Below are 18,016 nucleotides of genomic sequence, written 5' to 3'. Positions count from 1 at the left end.
AGGACTGGGAAATTACCGTTGGATTTGATTATTAGAACTTGTTAGTGACTTTGATGAAGGTCATCTCATTGGAGTGGTGATGACAAAAGTCTGAGTGATGTGGGTTCAGGAAGTAAAAATAAAATGAGGAAATAGAGAAAATTGTTTCAGGATGATCCCCATTAATGGAAACAGAGAAATGGAGTAGCTGTAAGAATCAAGGAAGAGGTTTTATTTTGGGATGGGATATCTTTCACCAGGTTTACCTGTTTATCTACTAATGGAAATTCCTTAGCTATTTGATTATTTGGAGACTAAGTGGAAGCAGCACATGATAGGTTCCTAAGTACATTAAAAGTATGTTGAGAAACATGGACTTTTAACCATTAAGGGACTGTTTTCAACTTAAAATAATGAGGGTTAGTCTAAATGAGCTTAAGCTCTGACATTTGGGATTCCATGATTATCCAGTATGTGTTTCTCTGGGCCTCTCCGGCACTTTTTGTTCACCTATTATGGCATCTTTATTGGTTGTTAGTACTTCATTACTAATGTCACAGTTACCTCAGAGTCCCAAAGCTGTTTACTGACGTTGGAATACAGTGTCCAGTCTGCCAAAGCCTACACGTTAGCTGCCTCCATGGCTGGAGGAAAAATGGACTCTGTTTCCCTTCTGCTTTCCAAATCTGGTACAAGTATATATTATTTGTAGAACCTAAATTATGTCTAGACCCTGGTAGCAAAAAAGTTTGGGTAATATAGTTTTCAGGCTTTCATCCCTTGTTATACAGGGGAAGAGCAAAAAGGGGGCAGGAAGAGATAATTGCCAGTAGAGAATTCCACACAGCTGGTAAAATGGGCTTTAAGAAAAATTAGATTAAAATTATTGGCCTAAATGAGTTTTTTGCCTTATATTTTGACAAATTAAGAAGTCATAACAATTCTAAATGTATAGGCTCCAAGTAACAAAGTTTCAAAAACATAATGCAAAAAAGTGACAGAACTAAAGGGAAAAACAGATAAAACTGCAACATAATTGGAGATTTTAACATCTTTCTCATTTCTATGTAAATGTCTGTCTCACTTTTTTTTTGCTGATTGTGACCTTTTGCTAAATCCACATAGCTAAAAATGCTGAAGTTCATGGCCAAGTTTTCAGAAGTCCCTTTGTTTATTGGTGTAAATCGTGGATAGGTAAATGGCATATTCAGTTGCTGTTTGCCTGATGTCTCTGTAACTCAGCTTTCCTTAAAGCCTACCCACTCATTTCTGAGCGTAGAGAAAGAAGTCTGGCTTCTTTCAGACTTCTCTGCTAATTTCATGTGTGCCAGAGTAGCAAAATCATTTAAAATTCACCAGCTATTTAATCTGTTTATTTTAAATTTTATATTTATCCACTAGCTGTAGTTTAATTTTGGCTTGATTTACTACTTACTTGATAAGCATATCAATAAATACAGTATTTTATTATTTAAATGTATTTGTTTTTCTTTTCATTTTATCTGTGCTCTTTTTATTTTTGTTTAACACATTTTTAAACTTACTATATGTAAGACCGACATTAGATTTTAATAAAATTAGACCCTTGACTTGTTACAGAGCCAGAAATTGGAAGCCCTCTATTCATCCCTGCATATTGGTTCCATCTACCACCAAACAAAATTGTTCCCTCTTCTCTTCCCTTAACCCTTTTTATATTCTTCTATTTTAGCATCACATTATATCATTTCCACATATCTGTCTTCCCAGTTAAACCGCAAGCTTCTAGAGGGCGAAAGTCAAATGTTAAATTTTGTAGCACCAGTACATGTAGTAGGCACTCTATGAAAGTTTGATTGCTGAAGGAAGGATGGATGGATATAGTTATGAACAAATGCTAGTAATCTTATGATTAAACAGTTATTCAAGTCACTGTTTGACAGGGTAATAGTAAGGTCACTTCCTAACATAATAATTGGTAATGTGCTCTTGAACTCTGATACTCTTATAAAACTTTTGAAGATCAGCTTACAAAGCTACTGGGGTATATAAGAAGGCATAGTGCAAAGCAGGTGCTATGTGGAAGACAGGTTTCCAGTGTCGTCTGTGTGGACCACTAATGGTTCCAGATTGGACTGTTCTCTGGCCAAGAATCATTGATGAGATCTCTTTAATGATGGATTAGTCCACAGGTGTATTTAAGCATGAAGATCTTTGTGTTTAACTCAGTAAACAATAGGATCTAGTTTCATTATGGACCTTTCATACTTCAGGAAATTTTCATTGGGAAAATAATTATTTTAGACAAATGTAAGTTGTTATATGTTCAGTAATAACTTGTATGACTTGGTCATAAAACTTGTGATACTTGGACTAAGTTTTTGAGCTATTTCTTTAATCTTTGTGGGAAGTGCCTTAAATGTCTTACTGTCTGTAAGACACATCTCTCAGCCCAGAATGTGACCAAAGGAGTTCTAATTTCTATATTGGTGTTTAGTTATGTGAACTTAATATGTCAGTATATTCATGAAAAAAACTTTATGGGGACTTCCCTGGTGGCACAGTGGTTAAGAATCTGCCTGCCAATGCAGGGGACACGGGTTTGATCCCTGCTCTGGGAAGGTCCCACATGCCGTGGAGCAACTGAGCCCGTGCACCACAACTAGTGAGCTTGTGCACCGTAACTACTGAAGCCCGTGTGCCTAGAGCCTGTGCTCCGCAACAAGAGAAGCCACCGCAATGAGAAGCCCATGCACCGCAACGAAGAGTAGCCCCTGCTCGCTGCAACTAGAGAAAGCCTGCGTGCAGCAACGAAGACCCAAAGCAGCCAAAAAAAAAAACCAAAAAAAGTTTATGGATGCTTTAATGAAGTTTAGTAAATGTAGAATGAGTCAATATAGGAAGCTTTTCATATAATTTCATTATGTGACATCTAACCATTTTTTTTCTTTCAGGGTGCTCTGGAACAGGGCTCAAATTCTCAGCTCATGGCTGTCCAATACACAGAAACGACTAGTATCAGGTAAGAAAGTGTGGAAGCTCTTGGCTAAGGAATTTTATTATTTATTTATTTATTTATTTGGCTGCTCCGGGTCTTAGTTGTGGCATGTGGGATCTTCGTTGCCGTGTGTGGCATCTTTAGTTGCGGCATGTGGGCTCTTAGTTGTGGCATGTGGGATGTAGTTCCCTGACCAGGGATCGAACCCGGGCCCCCTGCATTGGGAGCGTGGAGTTTTAACCACTGGACCACCAGGGAGGTCCCAGGAATTTTAAATACCTAGGATTTCAGTAAAGTTGAAATACACACTTCTCTTCCATCTTAAACTTGTTCTCATCATTATCTTGTAGAAATAGATAATTCAGATATATGTAGAAACTAACAGTTCTCTGTAACCAGAATATTTCATTCACTTACTATGTGTATATTTAAAAATATATGTATATTATTTCTTCATTAGTTAAAAGTGTTTTTAATCTCTGTACCTTCCTCTTAAATTTGCTGTGAACCTGAAACTGCTATTTAAAAAATAGTCTTTAAAAAATGTTTTAAAGTGAATTATAGTTGACCTTGCTTATTCATGTATTCTGTATTTATGAATCCACTTACTTGCAAAAATTTATTTGTACTCCCAAAATCAATACTGAAAGTGCTTTCATGGTCATTTGCATTCCCAAAAGTTTAACAAAGCAATACTTTGCCTTCCTGTTTCAGCTCTCATACTGTAAACAGTTGTCCTTTTTGAGGTCTATTTAGTGCCATAGTTTTCACATTTTATGATTTTTGCTTGTGAATTCTTCCTTTAAAATGGCCCCCAAGCATAGTACTGAAGTGCTGCCTAGTGTTCATAAGCTTGAGAAAGCTGTATTGTGCCATGTGGAGAAAATACACGTTAGGTAAGCTTCATTCATGCATGAGTTATAGTGCTATTGACTCTGAGTTCAGTGTTAATGAGTGAACAGCATTTGTTAAAGAAAGTGTCTTTAAATAGAAACACATAAAAAAGATTCAATATTGATCAGTTGATAAAAATGCTGTAACTGAGATAGCCTCATCCACCAGAGGGCAGACAGCAGAAGCAAGAAGAACTACAATCCTGCAGCCTGTGGAACAAAAACCACATTCATAGACAGATAGACAAGTTGAAAAGGCAGAGGGCTATGTACCAGATGAAGGAACAAGGTAAAACCCCAGAAAAACAACTAAATGAAGTGGAGATAGGCAACCGTCCAGAAAAAGAACTCAGAATAATGATAGTGAAGATGATCCAGGACCTCGGAAAAGGAATGGAGGCAAAGATCGAGAAAATGAAAGAAGTGTTTAACAAAGACCTAGAAGAATTAAAGAACAAATAAACAGAGATGAAAAATACAATAACTGAAATGAAAACTACACTAGAAGGAATCAATAGCAGAATAACTGAGGCAGAAGAACAGATAAGTGACCTGGAAGACATAATGGTGGAATTCACTGCTGCGGAACAGAATAAAGAAAAAAGGATGAAAAAGAATGAAGACAGCCTAAGAGACCTCTGGGATAACATTAAACGCAACAACATTCGCATTATAGGGGTCCCAGAAGGAGAAGAGAGAGAGAAAGGACCCGAGAAAATATTTGAAGAGATTGTAGTTGAAAACTTCCCTAACATGGGAAAGGAAATAGCCACCCAAGTCCAGGAAGCGTAGCGAATCCCATACAGGATAAACCTAAGGAGAAACACGCTGAGACACATAGTAATCAAATTGGCAAAAATTAAAGACAAAGAAAAATTATTGAAAACAGCAAGGGAAAAACGACAAATAACATACAAGGGAACTCCCATAAGGTTAACAGCTGATTTCTCAGCAGAAACTCTACAAGCCAGAAGGGAGTGGCATGATATACTTAAAGTGATGGAAGGGAAGAACCTACAACCAAGATTACTCTACCCAGCAAGGATCTCATTCAGACTCGATGGAGAAATCAAAAGCTTTACAGACAAGCAAAAGCTAAGAGAATTCAGCACCACCAAACCAGCTCTACAACAAATGCTAAAGGAATTTCTCTAAGTGGGAAACAAGAGAAGAAAAGGACCTACAAAGGCAAACCCCAATGGTCATAGGAACATACATATCGATAATTACCTTAAACGTGAATGGGTTAAATGCTCCAACCAAAAGACACAGCCTTGCTGAATGGATACAAAAACAAGACCCATATATGTGCTGTCTACAAGAGACCCACTTCAGACCTAGGGAAACATACAGACTGAAAGTGAGGGGATGGAAAAAGGTACTCCATGCAAATGGAAATCAAAAGAAAGCTGGAGTAGCAATACTCATATCAGATAAAATAGACTTTAAAATAAAGAATGTTACAAGAGACAAGGAAGGACACTACATAATGATCAAGGGATCAATCCAAGAAGAAGATATAACAAAATTATAAATATATATGCACCCAACATAGGAGCACCTCAATACATAAGGCAACTGCTAACAGCTAGAAAAGAGGAAATCAACAGCAACACACAAATAGTGGGGGACTTTAACACCTCACTTACACCAATGGACAGATCATCCAAAATGAAAATAAATAAGGAAACAGAAGCTTTAAATGACACAATAGACCAGATAGACTTAATTGATATTTATAGGACATTTCATGCAAAAACAGTAGGTTACACTTTCTTCTCAAGTGTGCACGGAACATTCTTCAGGATAGATCACATCTTGCGTCACAAATCAAGCATCAGTAAATTTAAGAAAATTGAAATCATATCAAGCATCTTTTCTGACTACAACACTATAAGATTAGAAATGAATTACAGGGAAAAAAATGTAAAAAGCACAAACACATGGAGGCTAAACAATATGTTACTAAATAACCAAGAGATCACTGAAGAAATCAAAGAGGAAATCAAAAAATACCTAGAGACAAATGGCAATGAAAACACGACGATCCAAAACCTATGGGATGAAGCAAAAGCAGTTCTGAGAGGGAAGCTTATAGCTATACAAGACTACCCCAAGAAACAAGAAAAATCTCAAGTAAACAATCTAACCTTACACCTAAAGGAACTAGAGAAAGAAGAACAAACAAAACCCAAAGTTAGCAGAAGGAAAGAAATAAAGATCAGAGCAGAAATAAATGAAATAGAAACAAAGAAAACAATAGCAAAGATCAATAAAACTAAAAGCTGGTTCTTTGAGAAGATAAACAAAATGGATAAACCATTAGCCAGACTCATCAAGAAAAAGAGGGAGAGGACTCAAATCAATAAAATTAGAAATGAAAAAGGAGAAGTTACAACAGACACCGCAGAAATACAAAGCATCCTAAGAGACTACTACAAGCAACTCTGTGCCAATAAAATGGACAACCTGGAAGAAATGGACAAATTCTTAGAAAGGTATAACCTCCCAAGACTGAACCAGGAAGAAATAGAAAATATGAACAGACCAATCACAAGTAATGAAATTGAAACTGTGATTAAAAATCTTGCAACAAACAAAAGTCCAGGACCAGATGGCTTCACAGGAGAATTCTATCAAACATTTAGAGAAGAGCTAACACCCATCCTTCTCAAACTCTTCCAAAAAATTGCAGAGGAAGGAACACTCCCAAACTCATTCTATGAGGCCACCATCACCCTGATACCAAAACCAGACAAAGATACTACAAAAAAAGAAAATTACAGACCAATATCACTGATGAATATAGATGCAAAGATCCTCAACAAAATACTAGCTAACCAACAACACATTAAAAGGATCATACACCACGATCAAGTGGGATTTCTCCCAGGGATGCAAGGATTCTTCAAAATACGGAAATCAATCAATGTGATACACCATATTAACAAACTGAAGAATAAAAACCATATGATCATCTCAATAGATGCAGAAAAAGCTTTTGACAAAATTCAACACCCATTTATGATAAAAACTCTCCAGAAAGTGGGCATAGAGGGAACCTACCTCAACATAATAAAGGCCATATACGACAAACCCACAACAAACATCATTCTCAATGGTGAAAAACTGAAAGCATTTCCTCTAACATCAGGAACGGGACAAGGATGTCCACTCTCACCACTATTATTCAACATAGTTTTGGAAGTCCTAGTCACGGCAATCAGAGAAGAAAAAGAAGTAAAAGGAATACAAATTGGAAAAGAAGTAAAACTGTCAGTGTTTGCAGATGACATGATACTATACATAGAGAATCCTAAAGATGCCACCAGAAAACTACTAGAGCTAATCGATGAATTTGGTAAAGTTGCAGGATGCAAAATGAATGCACAGAAATCTCTTGCATTCTTATACACTAATGATGAAAAATCTGAAAGAGAAATTAAGGAAACACTCCCATTTACCATTGCAACAAAAAGAATAAAATACCTAGGAATAAACCTACCTAGGGAGAGAAAAGACCTGTATGCAGAAAACTATAAGACACTGATAAAAGAAATTAAAGATGATACAAACAGATGGAGAGATATACCATGTTCTTGGATTGGAAGAATCAACATTGTGAAAATGACTATACTACCCAAAGCAATCTACAGATTCAATGCAATCCCTATCAAATTACCAATGGCATTTTTTACAGAACTAGAACAAAAAATCTTAAAATTTGTATGGAGACACGAAAGACCCTGAAGAGCCAAAGCGGTCTTGAGGGAAAATACGGAGCTGGAGGAATCAGACTCCCTGACTTCAGACTATACTACAAAGCTACAGTAATCAAGAAAATATGGTACTGGCACAAAAACAGAAACATAGATCAATGGAACAGGATAGAAAGCCCAGAGATAAACCCACGCACCTATGGTCAACTAATCTATGACAAAGGTGGCAAGGATATACAATGGAGAAAAGACAGTCTCTTCAATAAGTGGTGTTGGGAAAACTGGACAGCTACATGTAAAAGAATGAAATTAGAACACTCCCTAACACCATACACAAAAATAAACTCAAAATGGATTAGAGACCTAAATGTAAGACCGGACACTATAAAACTCTTAGAGGAAAACATAGGAAGAACACTCTTTGACATAAATCACAGCAAGATCTTTTTTGATCCACCCCCTAGAGTAATGGAAATAAAAACAAAAATAAACAAATGGAACCTAATGAAACTTAAAAGCTTTTGCACAGCAAAGGAAACCATAAACAAGACAAAAAGACAACCCTCAAAATGGGAGAAAATATTTGCAAATGAATCAATGTACAAGGGACTAATCTCCAAAATATATAAACAGCTCATGCAGCTCAATATTAAAGAAACAAACAACCCAATCCAAAAATGGGCAGAAGACCTAAATAGACATTTCTCCAAAGAAGACATACAGATGGCCAAGAAGCACATGAAAAGCTGCTCAACATCACTAATTATTAGAGAAATGCAAATCAAAACTACAATGAGGTATCACCTCACACCAGTTAGAATGGGCATCATCAAAAAATCTGCAAACAAGAAATGCTGGAGAGGGTGTGGAGAAAAGGGAACCCTCTTGCACTGTTGGTGGGAATGTAAATTGATACAGCCACTATGGAGAACAGTATGGAGGTTCCTTAAGAAACTAAAAATAGAATTACCATATGACCCAGCAATCCCAATACTGGGCATATACCCAGAGAAAACCGTAATGCAAAAAGATACATGCACCCCAATCTTCATTGCAGCACTATTTACAATAGCCAGGTCATGGAAGCAACCTAAATGCCCATTGACAGACGAATGGATAAAGAAGATTTGGTACATATATACAATGGAATATTACTCAGCCATAAAAAGGAACGAAATTGGGTCATTTGTTGAGACGTGGATGGCTCTAGAAACTGTCATACAGTGTGAAGTAAGTCAGAAAGAGAAAAACAAAAATCGTATAGTAACGCATATATGTGGAGCCAGAAAAATGGTACAGATGAACCAGTTTGCAGGGCAGAAATTGAGACACAGATGTAGAGAACAAACATGTGAACACAAAGCGGGGAAAGCGGCGTGGGGGTGGGGGTGTGATGAATTGGGCAATTGGGATTGACATGTATACACTGATGTGTATAAAATTGATGACTAATAAGAACCTGCTGTATAAAAAAATAAATTTAAAAAAATTCAGGGAAAAAAAGATGCTCTAACTAAGCGTTCACAGGAACCTAACCTGTATTTCCCTTAGGAGAATGGTTCAGTGTTTGCTAATTCAGTGTTTGCACTGACTTTATAGGACTATAACTACCATAAATAATAAGAATTGACTGTATATTCAAAATATTATAGTCAGAGATGGCCTCTTGAGCACGTGAAATTATTTCAAAGGAAGTTCTTATGACTCAGTTATAATTTCCTTTTAGGTCAATCTTGCCCTCCTCTTAAGTTAATAAAAGTTTGATTGAAGACATAAAAGAACATATAGGAAAGAAATATATATGATTTTTCTTTTTGAAGAAAAATGAAGTATTTGTTTTTAACTCTAACTTTTGGGTGTTGGCCTATTGTGCTAAACAATAAAAGACCCTGAAAACCTTATTAAGAACTATATTAATATCATTTGAGTATATCTTTGGGGATAAGATGTGCTTTGAGGTATTATAGTTTTAGTTATAATTTTACCAAGGCACTGACATGGTACTTTTAATATCTATGGCTAGCAATTGTTGAGCGACTCCCATGGAAGAGGACGCATGCTTGGTACTAACATCTCTGACCCCAGTAACAGCCCTGAAAGGTTTATGTGGTTACCCTCATTTTATTGATGAGGAAACTGAGGTTCCTCAGAGATTGATTTCCCCAAGAATACCCAGTTGAGAGGTGGAGCAGGAGTTCAGAGCCAGGTCTATTTGTTTCCAAATCCAAAGTGCTTTTCACCTTTCACACAGCCTCATAGACAAGTGCGCCTTCACAGATTTGACAGAATGGTGAAAAATAACTTTTCCTCAGACTTAATTTGTGTTACCAAAATTTTAAAATCATGCAAACCAATGCAGAAATCTATTTTCTGGTACTTCTATTTTTTTTTACATGCTTTGCAATGCACTTGACTGGTACATTTTAGAGCCTTGATACAGAAATGAGAGTTTTGGCTTTAGTGAATTGGATCTTACAAATATCCTGACCTTGAGCTTTTCAAAATGTTACTATAAAAATTACTGCCAAAATGCTACTAATATTTTGGTTGAGAGAGATTCTTATAATTCAGATGTTACCTTAGAATGGGAAGCATTTTTGAGAGGATAGAAATGTATTAGTTAAAGAACACTTTGCCATTTTCTTACTTCAGCAGGAACTCAGGGAGTGAGCTACAGGTATATTATGCTTCACCCAGAAGTTATCAAGACTTTTTTGAAGCCATCCGCAGAAGGGGAGACACGTTTTATGTTGTGTCGTTTCGAAGGGTAAGTTCACTTTGAAAGAATAAAAGAAATATTTTTGAATACCTGCTATATACGAGGCACTGAGCTGAATGCTGTGGAAGATAAAAAGATATGAGAGATAGGAAGCAATATAAAATAAATTGTATGAGTGGAACAGTCTAAGTGCTATAATACAAGCTTGATTTTGAGCTGTTCAGGGTTATGAAGAGGAACGTGGAGTTGATGTCAGGCAATATTTAGAAAATATAAGCTGCTTATTGATTTTTATTCTTTGTTATCCCTATAGCCATATTGTTTGTTTATAACCAACGGAGAAGTAAAAACATAAAAATGTCTTGTCAGGCTATGTTCCTGAGACTTTCTATCCCTCTTTTCTCTCTGTCCTTCATCAAGCATTTACTCTTGTTAGTGAAGAATGTGTAAGATAATCAGTTAGCTTATACAAAAGTAAATGTTTATATGAGCACTTTTGAATGTTACAAATGTGAGACTAAATGGGGAAAAAATGCATAGCTCACTTTCATTCCATCTGCTTTTCCTCTAAAATGAAAATACATTCTGCATAGAGTTGCCATATGAATATCTCGGTTACAGTGCTGTATGTTAATCCAGTAACACATGAATGAATTAGAATTCCTTGGTAGTTTGTATCCTAGGTTTTTCTTTTTCTTTGTCTTTTTTTTTAAAGAATGTAGAGAGTGTATGATTGAAATAAGCATATGCTAACAATAAACGATTCATTCTCTGATTATTGTCACCACTCACTGTCACTGAAATTCTCAGTTAACTCAATGCTTTTCCTAAGGTATAAATATCTAGCAGCTCAGAATTTTGGACCAGAGAACTTTGACACTTGAAGATTAGGGAAACCAAACATTTCATGTGTTTTTAGTTATTAATCAAATATGTTAGGAGATTTGGAATACTATAGTGATGGTATCTCATGATTTCTGCCTTTTCTCAAAAATTTCCTGTGTTCAGCCTGTTCTCTCAGACACAGTTGGTATATTTCTATACTGTGCCAGCCTCCAAGTTCATTTTCAGCAGCAAGGGGGCAGCTGAGAACAGGGTTTCAGCAAGGCTCCAACTGTATTGGCTGACCAGAACTTAGTATAAGCTTTGGGTTGACACAATCATGTTTAAAGTTGGCGGGGGGTTGGGGGGGGGGGAGTAAACTTTTTAAGACGGGATCCAGCACTATGAAGAAGAGACTTGATAGATGTTAAAATGAATGTGTTGAAGTATATGTTATGGAAGTTACCACAAAAGAATATTTTTAACACTGAAATAGCTGAATACATTTTCTTAGGTTTGGGATAATTTCTCTATTATTTGATGAAAACAGTACAATATATATTAAAAGTAGCAATTGTCCAGCCACAGATTGACCTCATGACTAGTAACATTTTTCTAGGGAAGAGAACAAGTATTTGTTATGAAGAAAATTATCCTAGCCTTAAAGGGACTGTATTTTTACAAAGGAAGATGAATGGTGTTCTTTTTTTAAATAAATGCATTGCGTTTCTTGCATTTGTAAAAGCTACTTCTCATTAGTTTGCTGTGAAAAGTGCTACTAGAAAATTATTTATCACCCTCCCTCCAATCCTTTGATGTTGTAGAAGAAACAGTCTCATGTTTAAGAAAACTGTTAGGACTCTCTTTCACATTCTGTTTGAGTTTTTCATTTCCTAATTACTGATTTATCATATCTTAGTGTTTTATATCAAGGTAAAGTGAGGATAAGCATGAACTTAACTAGATAACAGTAGTTAGAGAGAGACAGCATCCTTTTTCACTTTTTCTTTCTTGCTTTATTTTGTTTTAACAGTAGGGATAAGGAAGTTAATTTTATCATCATGACTATAAATTGTGTCATTGGACAGGAATTTGATTCTTAAATACTGGATTGTTCTTGTCTTGCTAAAATGAAAATGAAAGACATAATGATCTCATGCTTAGTTTTTTTTTCATTTTTCCATATAAAATATTCTAACAGTTTCATCAAAAAGGTAAGTGGCATCATTTCTTGTGTAGAAAGATGTAGACTTTTTCTTTCATTTAGGCTCTTAATTTCATTGACAGAAGTTACTGTAATTGATGCTGTGCAGTTACATTAGAAATTAAGAAATATAGGGATTCTCATGCCTCATGCTTCTTTTGCTTAGTATAAACCAGACTTAACAGAGCCAATAAGCAAACCATGTGGTTTTATTGTATAATTGGACATGTGTTTAACAAAATATTTTAATATCTAAAAAAGTAGATGTAGCTATTGACTGTTTAGTATACCATTATTTAATAAACCAACTCTTATGCTTCATAGCTTGGAACGTACACTTGTCCTCATGGAGAATTGGGATAGTGGCTTGTTGTCATTCCTGATTCAACAGCAGCTTCAGTAATTCCATTTTAGTCTTTTTCACACGTTGCTCATTCAGACTCCCCAAGCAGAAAGAGGATCTGATTATATATATAGTTGGGTAGAACTGCTCTGATAACCTTGGCTCATGATCCGTGGTCCATTCTTTTGTGACCAGGGAAATAGGGTTGATTTCATTAAATGTATTCTCTTGCTTTGTAAGCCAGCAGCTATGCAGAAGGAACAGCCTGGGCCACTCTTCTGAGAAAATGATTGTGGTGGGCCCTTATAGCTTCATAAACTGTTTATTAATGCTACACAACACCTGCTTTAAAAAAAAGTTCTTTCTTGTATTGGTCCCTAGTTGTTTGATCTAAAAGGCTTGTCTTCTCATCTGTATCATAAGCCTCTGAAAGGCAGGAAGTGCCACGTGCTTTTTTATTACCACTCCTGACACTCAGCACAATGCTAGCCACTCGGTGCTTATTAAACAGGACAATTTTAAGTATGATTCACTAAGAGAAGTCACAGTGATGGAAGTTCACTGTTTTCCATAATCATTTAAAGGGTATATTTACATGTTTTGCTTGGAGAAATTTAAATCTATTTTACTGATCTAAGAAGTAACAAACAGTGCTGAAGTCCAGCAGAAAGTTCAGTTAGAGATGACCTGTCTTTTCTTTATTTATGGTTGTACTAGCCAGAGATGCATCAGCTTTGCGCTTGTTTCTGAATCTAAGCTTTAGAGCTAAAAAAAAATCACCTTGGTGAAATGTTTGACTGTGAAATGTTTAATAGTCAATAGGGAGAACTTTGAGGTACTTGCATCCTCGTTTTTTAATATTTGGCTGAATCATTTGGGAGTGGATTGTCGTTAGACCTCACTGCTTTCTTTTGTGGAGAAGGGATGGTGTCTAGTATCTCTACAGATTCAAGCAGCATGAGCCAGAAACTTGAAACTTTGGACAAAGAATAGGAAAGATGCTAATTAATGCAGAAAGGTTGACTGGTGATGTTATTGGTTCAAAAGGTTTGCCAAAGGTTTATTCTCATGGAAGGCCATAAAAGAGTTTCACAGAATGGCAATGATATTTTCTAAATTAATGCCTAGATTAATACCTAATACATGCTTGGAAGAATGGCATATTTTCTTAATGTATATTATTTATTTCTTGGAAATTTTTGTTTAGTATATATAACTTTATATAAGATCTTCAGAGGCAAGAGGAATTTCCTTAGAAATCAAAGGAAATTAGTTTATAAAGTCTACTTCAAAAGGATACAGCTCCTGTTGTTTTGGAACTTCACAACTTGAGTGTGCACATGGATCTTGGAGTTTGGCCATTTTCTTATCTCTGCTTTCATGGCCTTTTAGCCAGATTCTTTCTCTGGCTGGAAAAAAAAATGTGACTAAATGAGTTTGGAAAGATACTTGCATTAAAAAAAGCCTTATCTTAGAAGACTTTTTAAAGACTTTTTGAAAAACCTTCTTTTAGAGGGCTTTTTCTAAATAATTGTTAGCTTACTTTGAGATTTACTCTTATCCAGGTCTTAAGCATATTGTAAAAAATAGAACAGAGTTGTCTGAGGATCCACTTAACCTGAGTTTACTTAATGATTTCATCAGTAACATTATATATCCATTTTCTCTTTCATTTATATACAAATACGGACACCTTTAATGTATACGGCCATTATAGTTTACAAACCCCTTTCACATATATCATCTTGTTAGTTCCTTACATATAATAAAGTAAGTATTCCTAGTCCTGTTTTACAGATGGAAAAATTGAGGCACAGAGAGGGTAAGTAGCTTCTCTAAGGACACAAAAATGGTAAGCAGTAGAACTAGGGCAATAATTGAAGTGTTCTAATTTAATACAATGATTTTTTTTTCCTTTACATTCTGGTGCTGCATTTTAGATTGCAGAATATTTAAATAGCAAAATTACTCTGTTCCTCCGAAGCCAACCATGTTTTGTTGCCAAATCTGCTGGACAGTTTTGCTGGAGTTATTGAATAACAATTAAAATTTTTTGTTTGTTAATTACCTGATTGTAGATTAAGTGCTTTATTAGGTTACACTTTGATAATAGTAAAGAATAACTTAATGGTCTGAAAGGTTATAGTATAGCTTCAGATTTCAAACAAAGAGAATAGAATAAATAGGCTTTGAGAGTTTCTAGTTTCTTTTTAAAACATTTGAGGGAAAAAAATCTTTTCTGTGTCTTAAAAAGGAAGTACTTTAGCCAAAATAGACAGTATTTTAATGATTGGTACCCTAGAACTTCTCATAGAGAAGAGTGGTTTTTATGCATGTGTAAATGCATTTTATTATGCATTCTCTATATGGCATGCCGGATTCTTGAGATCAGAAACTTTTGATCTCAAGCTCCTTGTTAAATATGAGTTACTGTTGTGTGGTTTTAGGGGATTTAGTCATTTGTTCCTTGGCTCTGTAACAGATTCCTAGCTAACATTAGAAAAAAAACAACAACCTGTTATTTGGATTTTTCAATTGCATACTGTAATATAACTTGTTTTATGTTTGAAAAATGATTGTTCAACAGTCTGTGTAACTAGACTTGTAAGTAGAATAGCCGTGGGCACAAAGAACTTATAACTCATGAATAATTTGAAGTCTTCAAAATTCTCAGGATAGTGGGCAAGTCCATCTGAGTCAGGAAAATTTTCCAACTGTTCGTTATTCTTGTGCTCTATTTAATAGTCTTTATTTTATAATGTGTTTTTCATATGCATTTGTTTAAGCTCCTTTTTTAGGTTGCATGCTTTCTCTGGGCAGGGATAAAGTCTATTCCTTCTGTTTTGTCTTTCTACAAGGTCTGTTGCAATGTACATCAGACTGTGCAGAGCAAGTCCTAAATAAATGTTAGGGCTCAAAGTGCTGTTTATTTGTGCCTTTTTACCTTATTTTTTATGTCCTACTGTTCAAAAGATTAGTAGAGATGGAGTTTGCAGAGACAAAGAAGGAAATTTTTCTCAATGAATGTTTAAAATTACTTTTGTATATTGAATACCATGAAAAAATTTAAAATATATGGTCTACTTTGATGTGGACAAACTTTTAGCTATAGAATAGAATGACTTCTAAAGAAAGACATCTAAAGTTACCCTGATTCTTCAGGTAGGATTTAATAATTGATAGTTTAAAGTTTTGATAGTTTCCTTCTCATAAAATTTCAGATTTTTCATAATGAGGGAAGAAAACATTTCCTGAAAGCAAAACTGCATTCTAAGAAAAGATATTTCTTCACATTATAAATATGTGAGGGAAAATGTTTTTTAAATAATTCATAGATACAGGCCTTAGTGACTTGCATTCTAGCCCCAATTGTGTCGCTTACTATTTGACTTTGGGCAAATCACTTGTCTCTCCTATCTTCAGTTTCCTGATCTGTAAAATGATAAAGTTAGAGCAGATTTACATTTTCCTTTTAGCTCTAGAAATTTATAGTATTCTTCTAACTCTTTGTGTGTGTGTGTGTGTAGGTATATGTGTGTATATATGTTTCTGTGTGTGAACACTGTCCTCTTAGAAATCTATAGTATTGTGTTAAAACTCGTTAAAGTTACTAGAGTGACTCTCAGTCAGTTGGAGTTGCAACATTTTAAGGGTTTTGAAAAACAACCATAACAAAAACAAAATGTCGAGTTACAAGGTAGACCTATAAATTAATGAGTTTGATTTTTTAATAGGTGGTGGTCTTGTAATTTATTTAATAATGATCTTTTTAGCGCTTATAATATGCCAGTCTTTAATCCTGAGGTAGGTACGATTATTGTCCTCATTTTACAGATGAGGAGCCTAAGGCACAGAGAGGTTAATTAATTTGTCCAATGTGACATAGTTTGGAAGTGACCGAGCCAGAATTTAACTGAGAGTCTGGCTCCAGAGTCTGTGTTTCTGGCCACTTGCCTATATTGCCTTTCTAGCACTTTTATGTCCAAATGCTGCCTTATCCTTCAGAATATTCAACTTGGAATTTAATTTCACTGATCTGTCTGTTCAAAACATCATTTGAGTTGCTTTAGGTTCATTTTCCAAAGAGGGCAAAACCAAAGATAAAGCCCAGTGGAAAAAAATACCAAGAACCATGCTACGCAGAGTAATAGTGTAGGAGGAATAAGAGCTACCAGGGAAACACAGAGGAAATGATTAGAGATATAGAAGGAGAATTGGAATAATGCTACAGATGAAAGGGGAAAAAAATCAACTTTATTTTATTTTAAAACATGGAAGTCAAGGAAGAAGAGTTCAAAAAGGAGGTGGTCAGCAGTATTGGGTGTCACAGAGCTCACTGAGAATGAGAAATGAGAAAAGCCCATTTGGCCTATATAAACATGGAAATCGTTGGTGACTTGAGATTACAGTTATGGTAGAGTAATCAGAACAGAATCCAGATTAGAGGCTAAGAGAGATTGTGAAGGAAATAAAGCGGTGGGCTTGGTAAATTTGGCATTGAGGGGAAGGGGAAATAGCCTGGAGACAGGTAAAGGGAAGAGAGCCCTTTGTGTAAGGTGTTTGTGTTTGTGCGTGTGTGCGTGTGTTTAAGGATAGGAGGGCTATAAAGGTAAAGTATGAAGTAAAGAGAGACTATTGTGGTTAATTTATATGCATATAAATGTAAGAATGGAGTGCATATTTTATTTTTGACAGATGTTTTAAAGGAAAATAAACATGTCAATGTTTGTTCCTCATCTGTATTAATGTTTTTCTATTTAAATCAGAACATGGAGGAAGTTAAAGAAAAATTTTTGTTTATTTGCAGTAGGACTATAAAAAATAAAAGAGAATGTGGAATTAAAACCAGATTTCTAAAAAATAAAATCATATTTAAAGTATTCCTTGAGACATCAAAAGTCTTCTAAATCTTAAATAAGGAGCTGGCTTTTAATAATGGTAAAATGTTTTTAAAATATAAAAGTTGATAGAACTATTTCTAATTTAATTAATACATAGATGGTCTTGGAGTTTTTCCTCATATAAAGTCAGAAAACTAGCAAAGTAGACTGTTAAATCATTTTATGTTTAAACAAAATTTGATGTAAGCTTTTTGATAATGTCACAAAACTTAAACATGGAGCAAGCAATTACTATAGTTAGGAAAAGTTGATGATTTATCATCTGACTCAGGAGTAAGATCTGAAATGCTTGTGTCCTCCCCTCCCCCATATGTAGTGATTTCTTTTTCTGGACTCTGATTTGTTTAACTTTGACCCCATCAGCAAATCTGAACACTGACACTTAGTTGGTTTTTCTTGAAAGATCCTAAGGCTCTAATAGGTGTGTGGTATTTATTTCAAGGCATTGATGCTAATCTA

At 35.2% G+C, this 18,016-nt stretch overlaps 1 protein-coding gene across 7 annotated transcripts in view; it reads left to right on the top strand.

Annotated features, from left to right (window-relative positions):
• Nucleotides 1-18,016, top strand: part of ATF6 (activating transcription factor 6) — a 226,613-nt gene that overhangs the window by 86,495 nt on the left and 122,102 nt on the right. For 4 of the 7 annotated variants that reach the window (XM_082405509.1, XM_082405506.1, XM_082405512.1 and 1 more), the window contains 2 exons: nucleotides 2,913-2,980; nucleotides 10,221-10,335. In XM_082405509.1, the coding sequence (XP_082261635.1) occupies nucleotides 2,913-2,980; nucleotides 10,221-10,335 (183 nt within the window). The remainder of the gene's footprint in view (nucleotides 1-2,912; nucleotides 2,981-10,220; nucleotides 10,336-18,016) is intronic. The other 3 variants (XM_082405507.1, XM_082405508.1, XM_082405510.1) reach the window with 2 other exon arrangements.

Source organism: Balaenoptera borealis, assembly GCF_965194805.1.
Source record: "Balaenoptera borealis genome assembly, chromosome: 1".
Taxonomy (NCBI): Eukaryota; Metazoa; Chordata; class Mammalia; order Artiodactyla; family Balaenopteridae; genus Balaenoptera; species Balaenoptera borealis.
The sequence above is the reverse complement of the archived record's forward strand: the minus strand, read 5'-3'. Positions and strand labels throughout refer to the sequence as shown.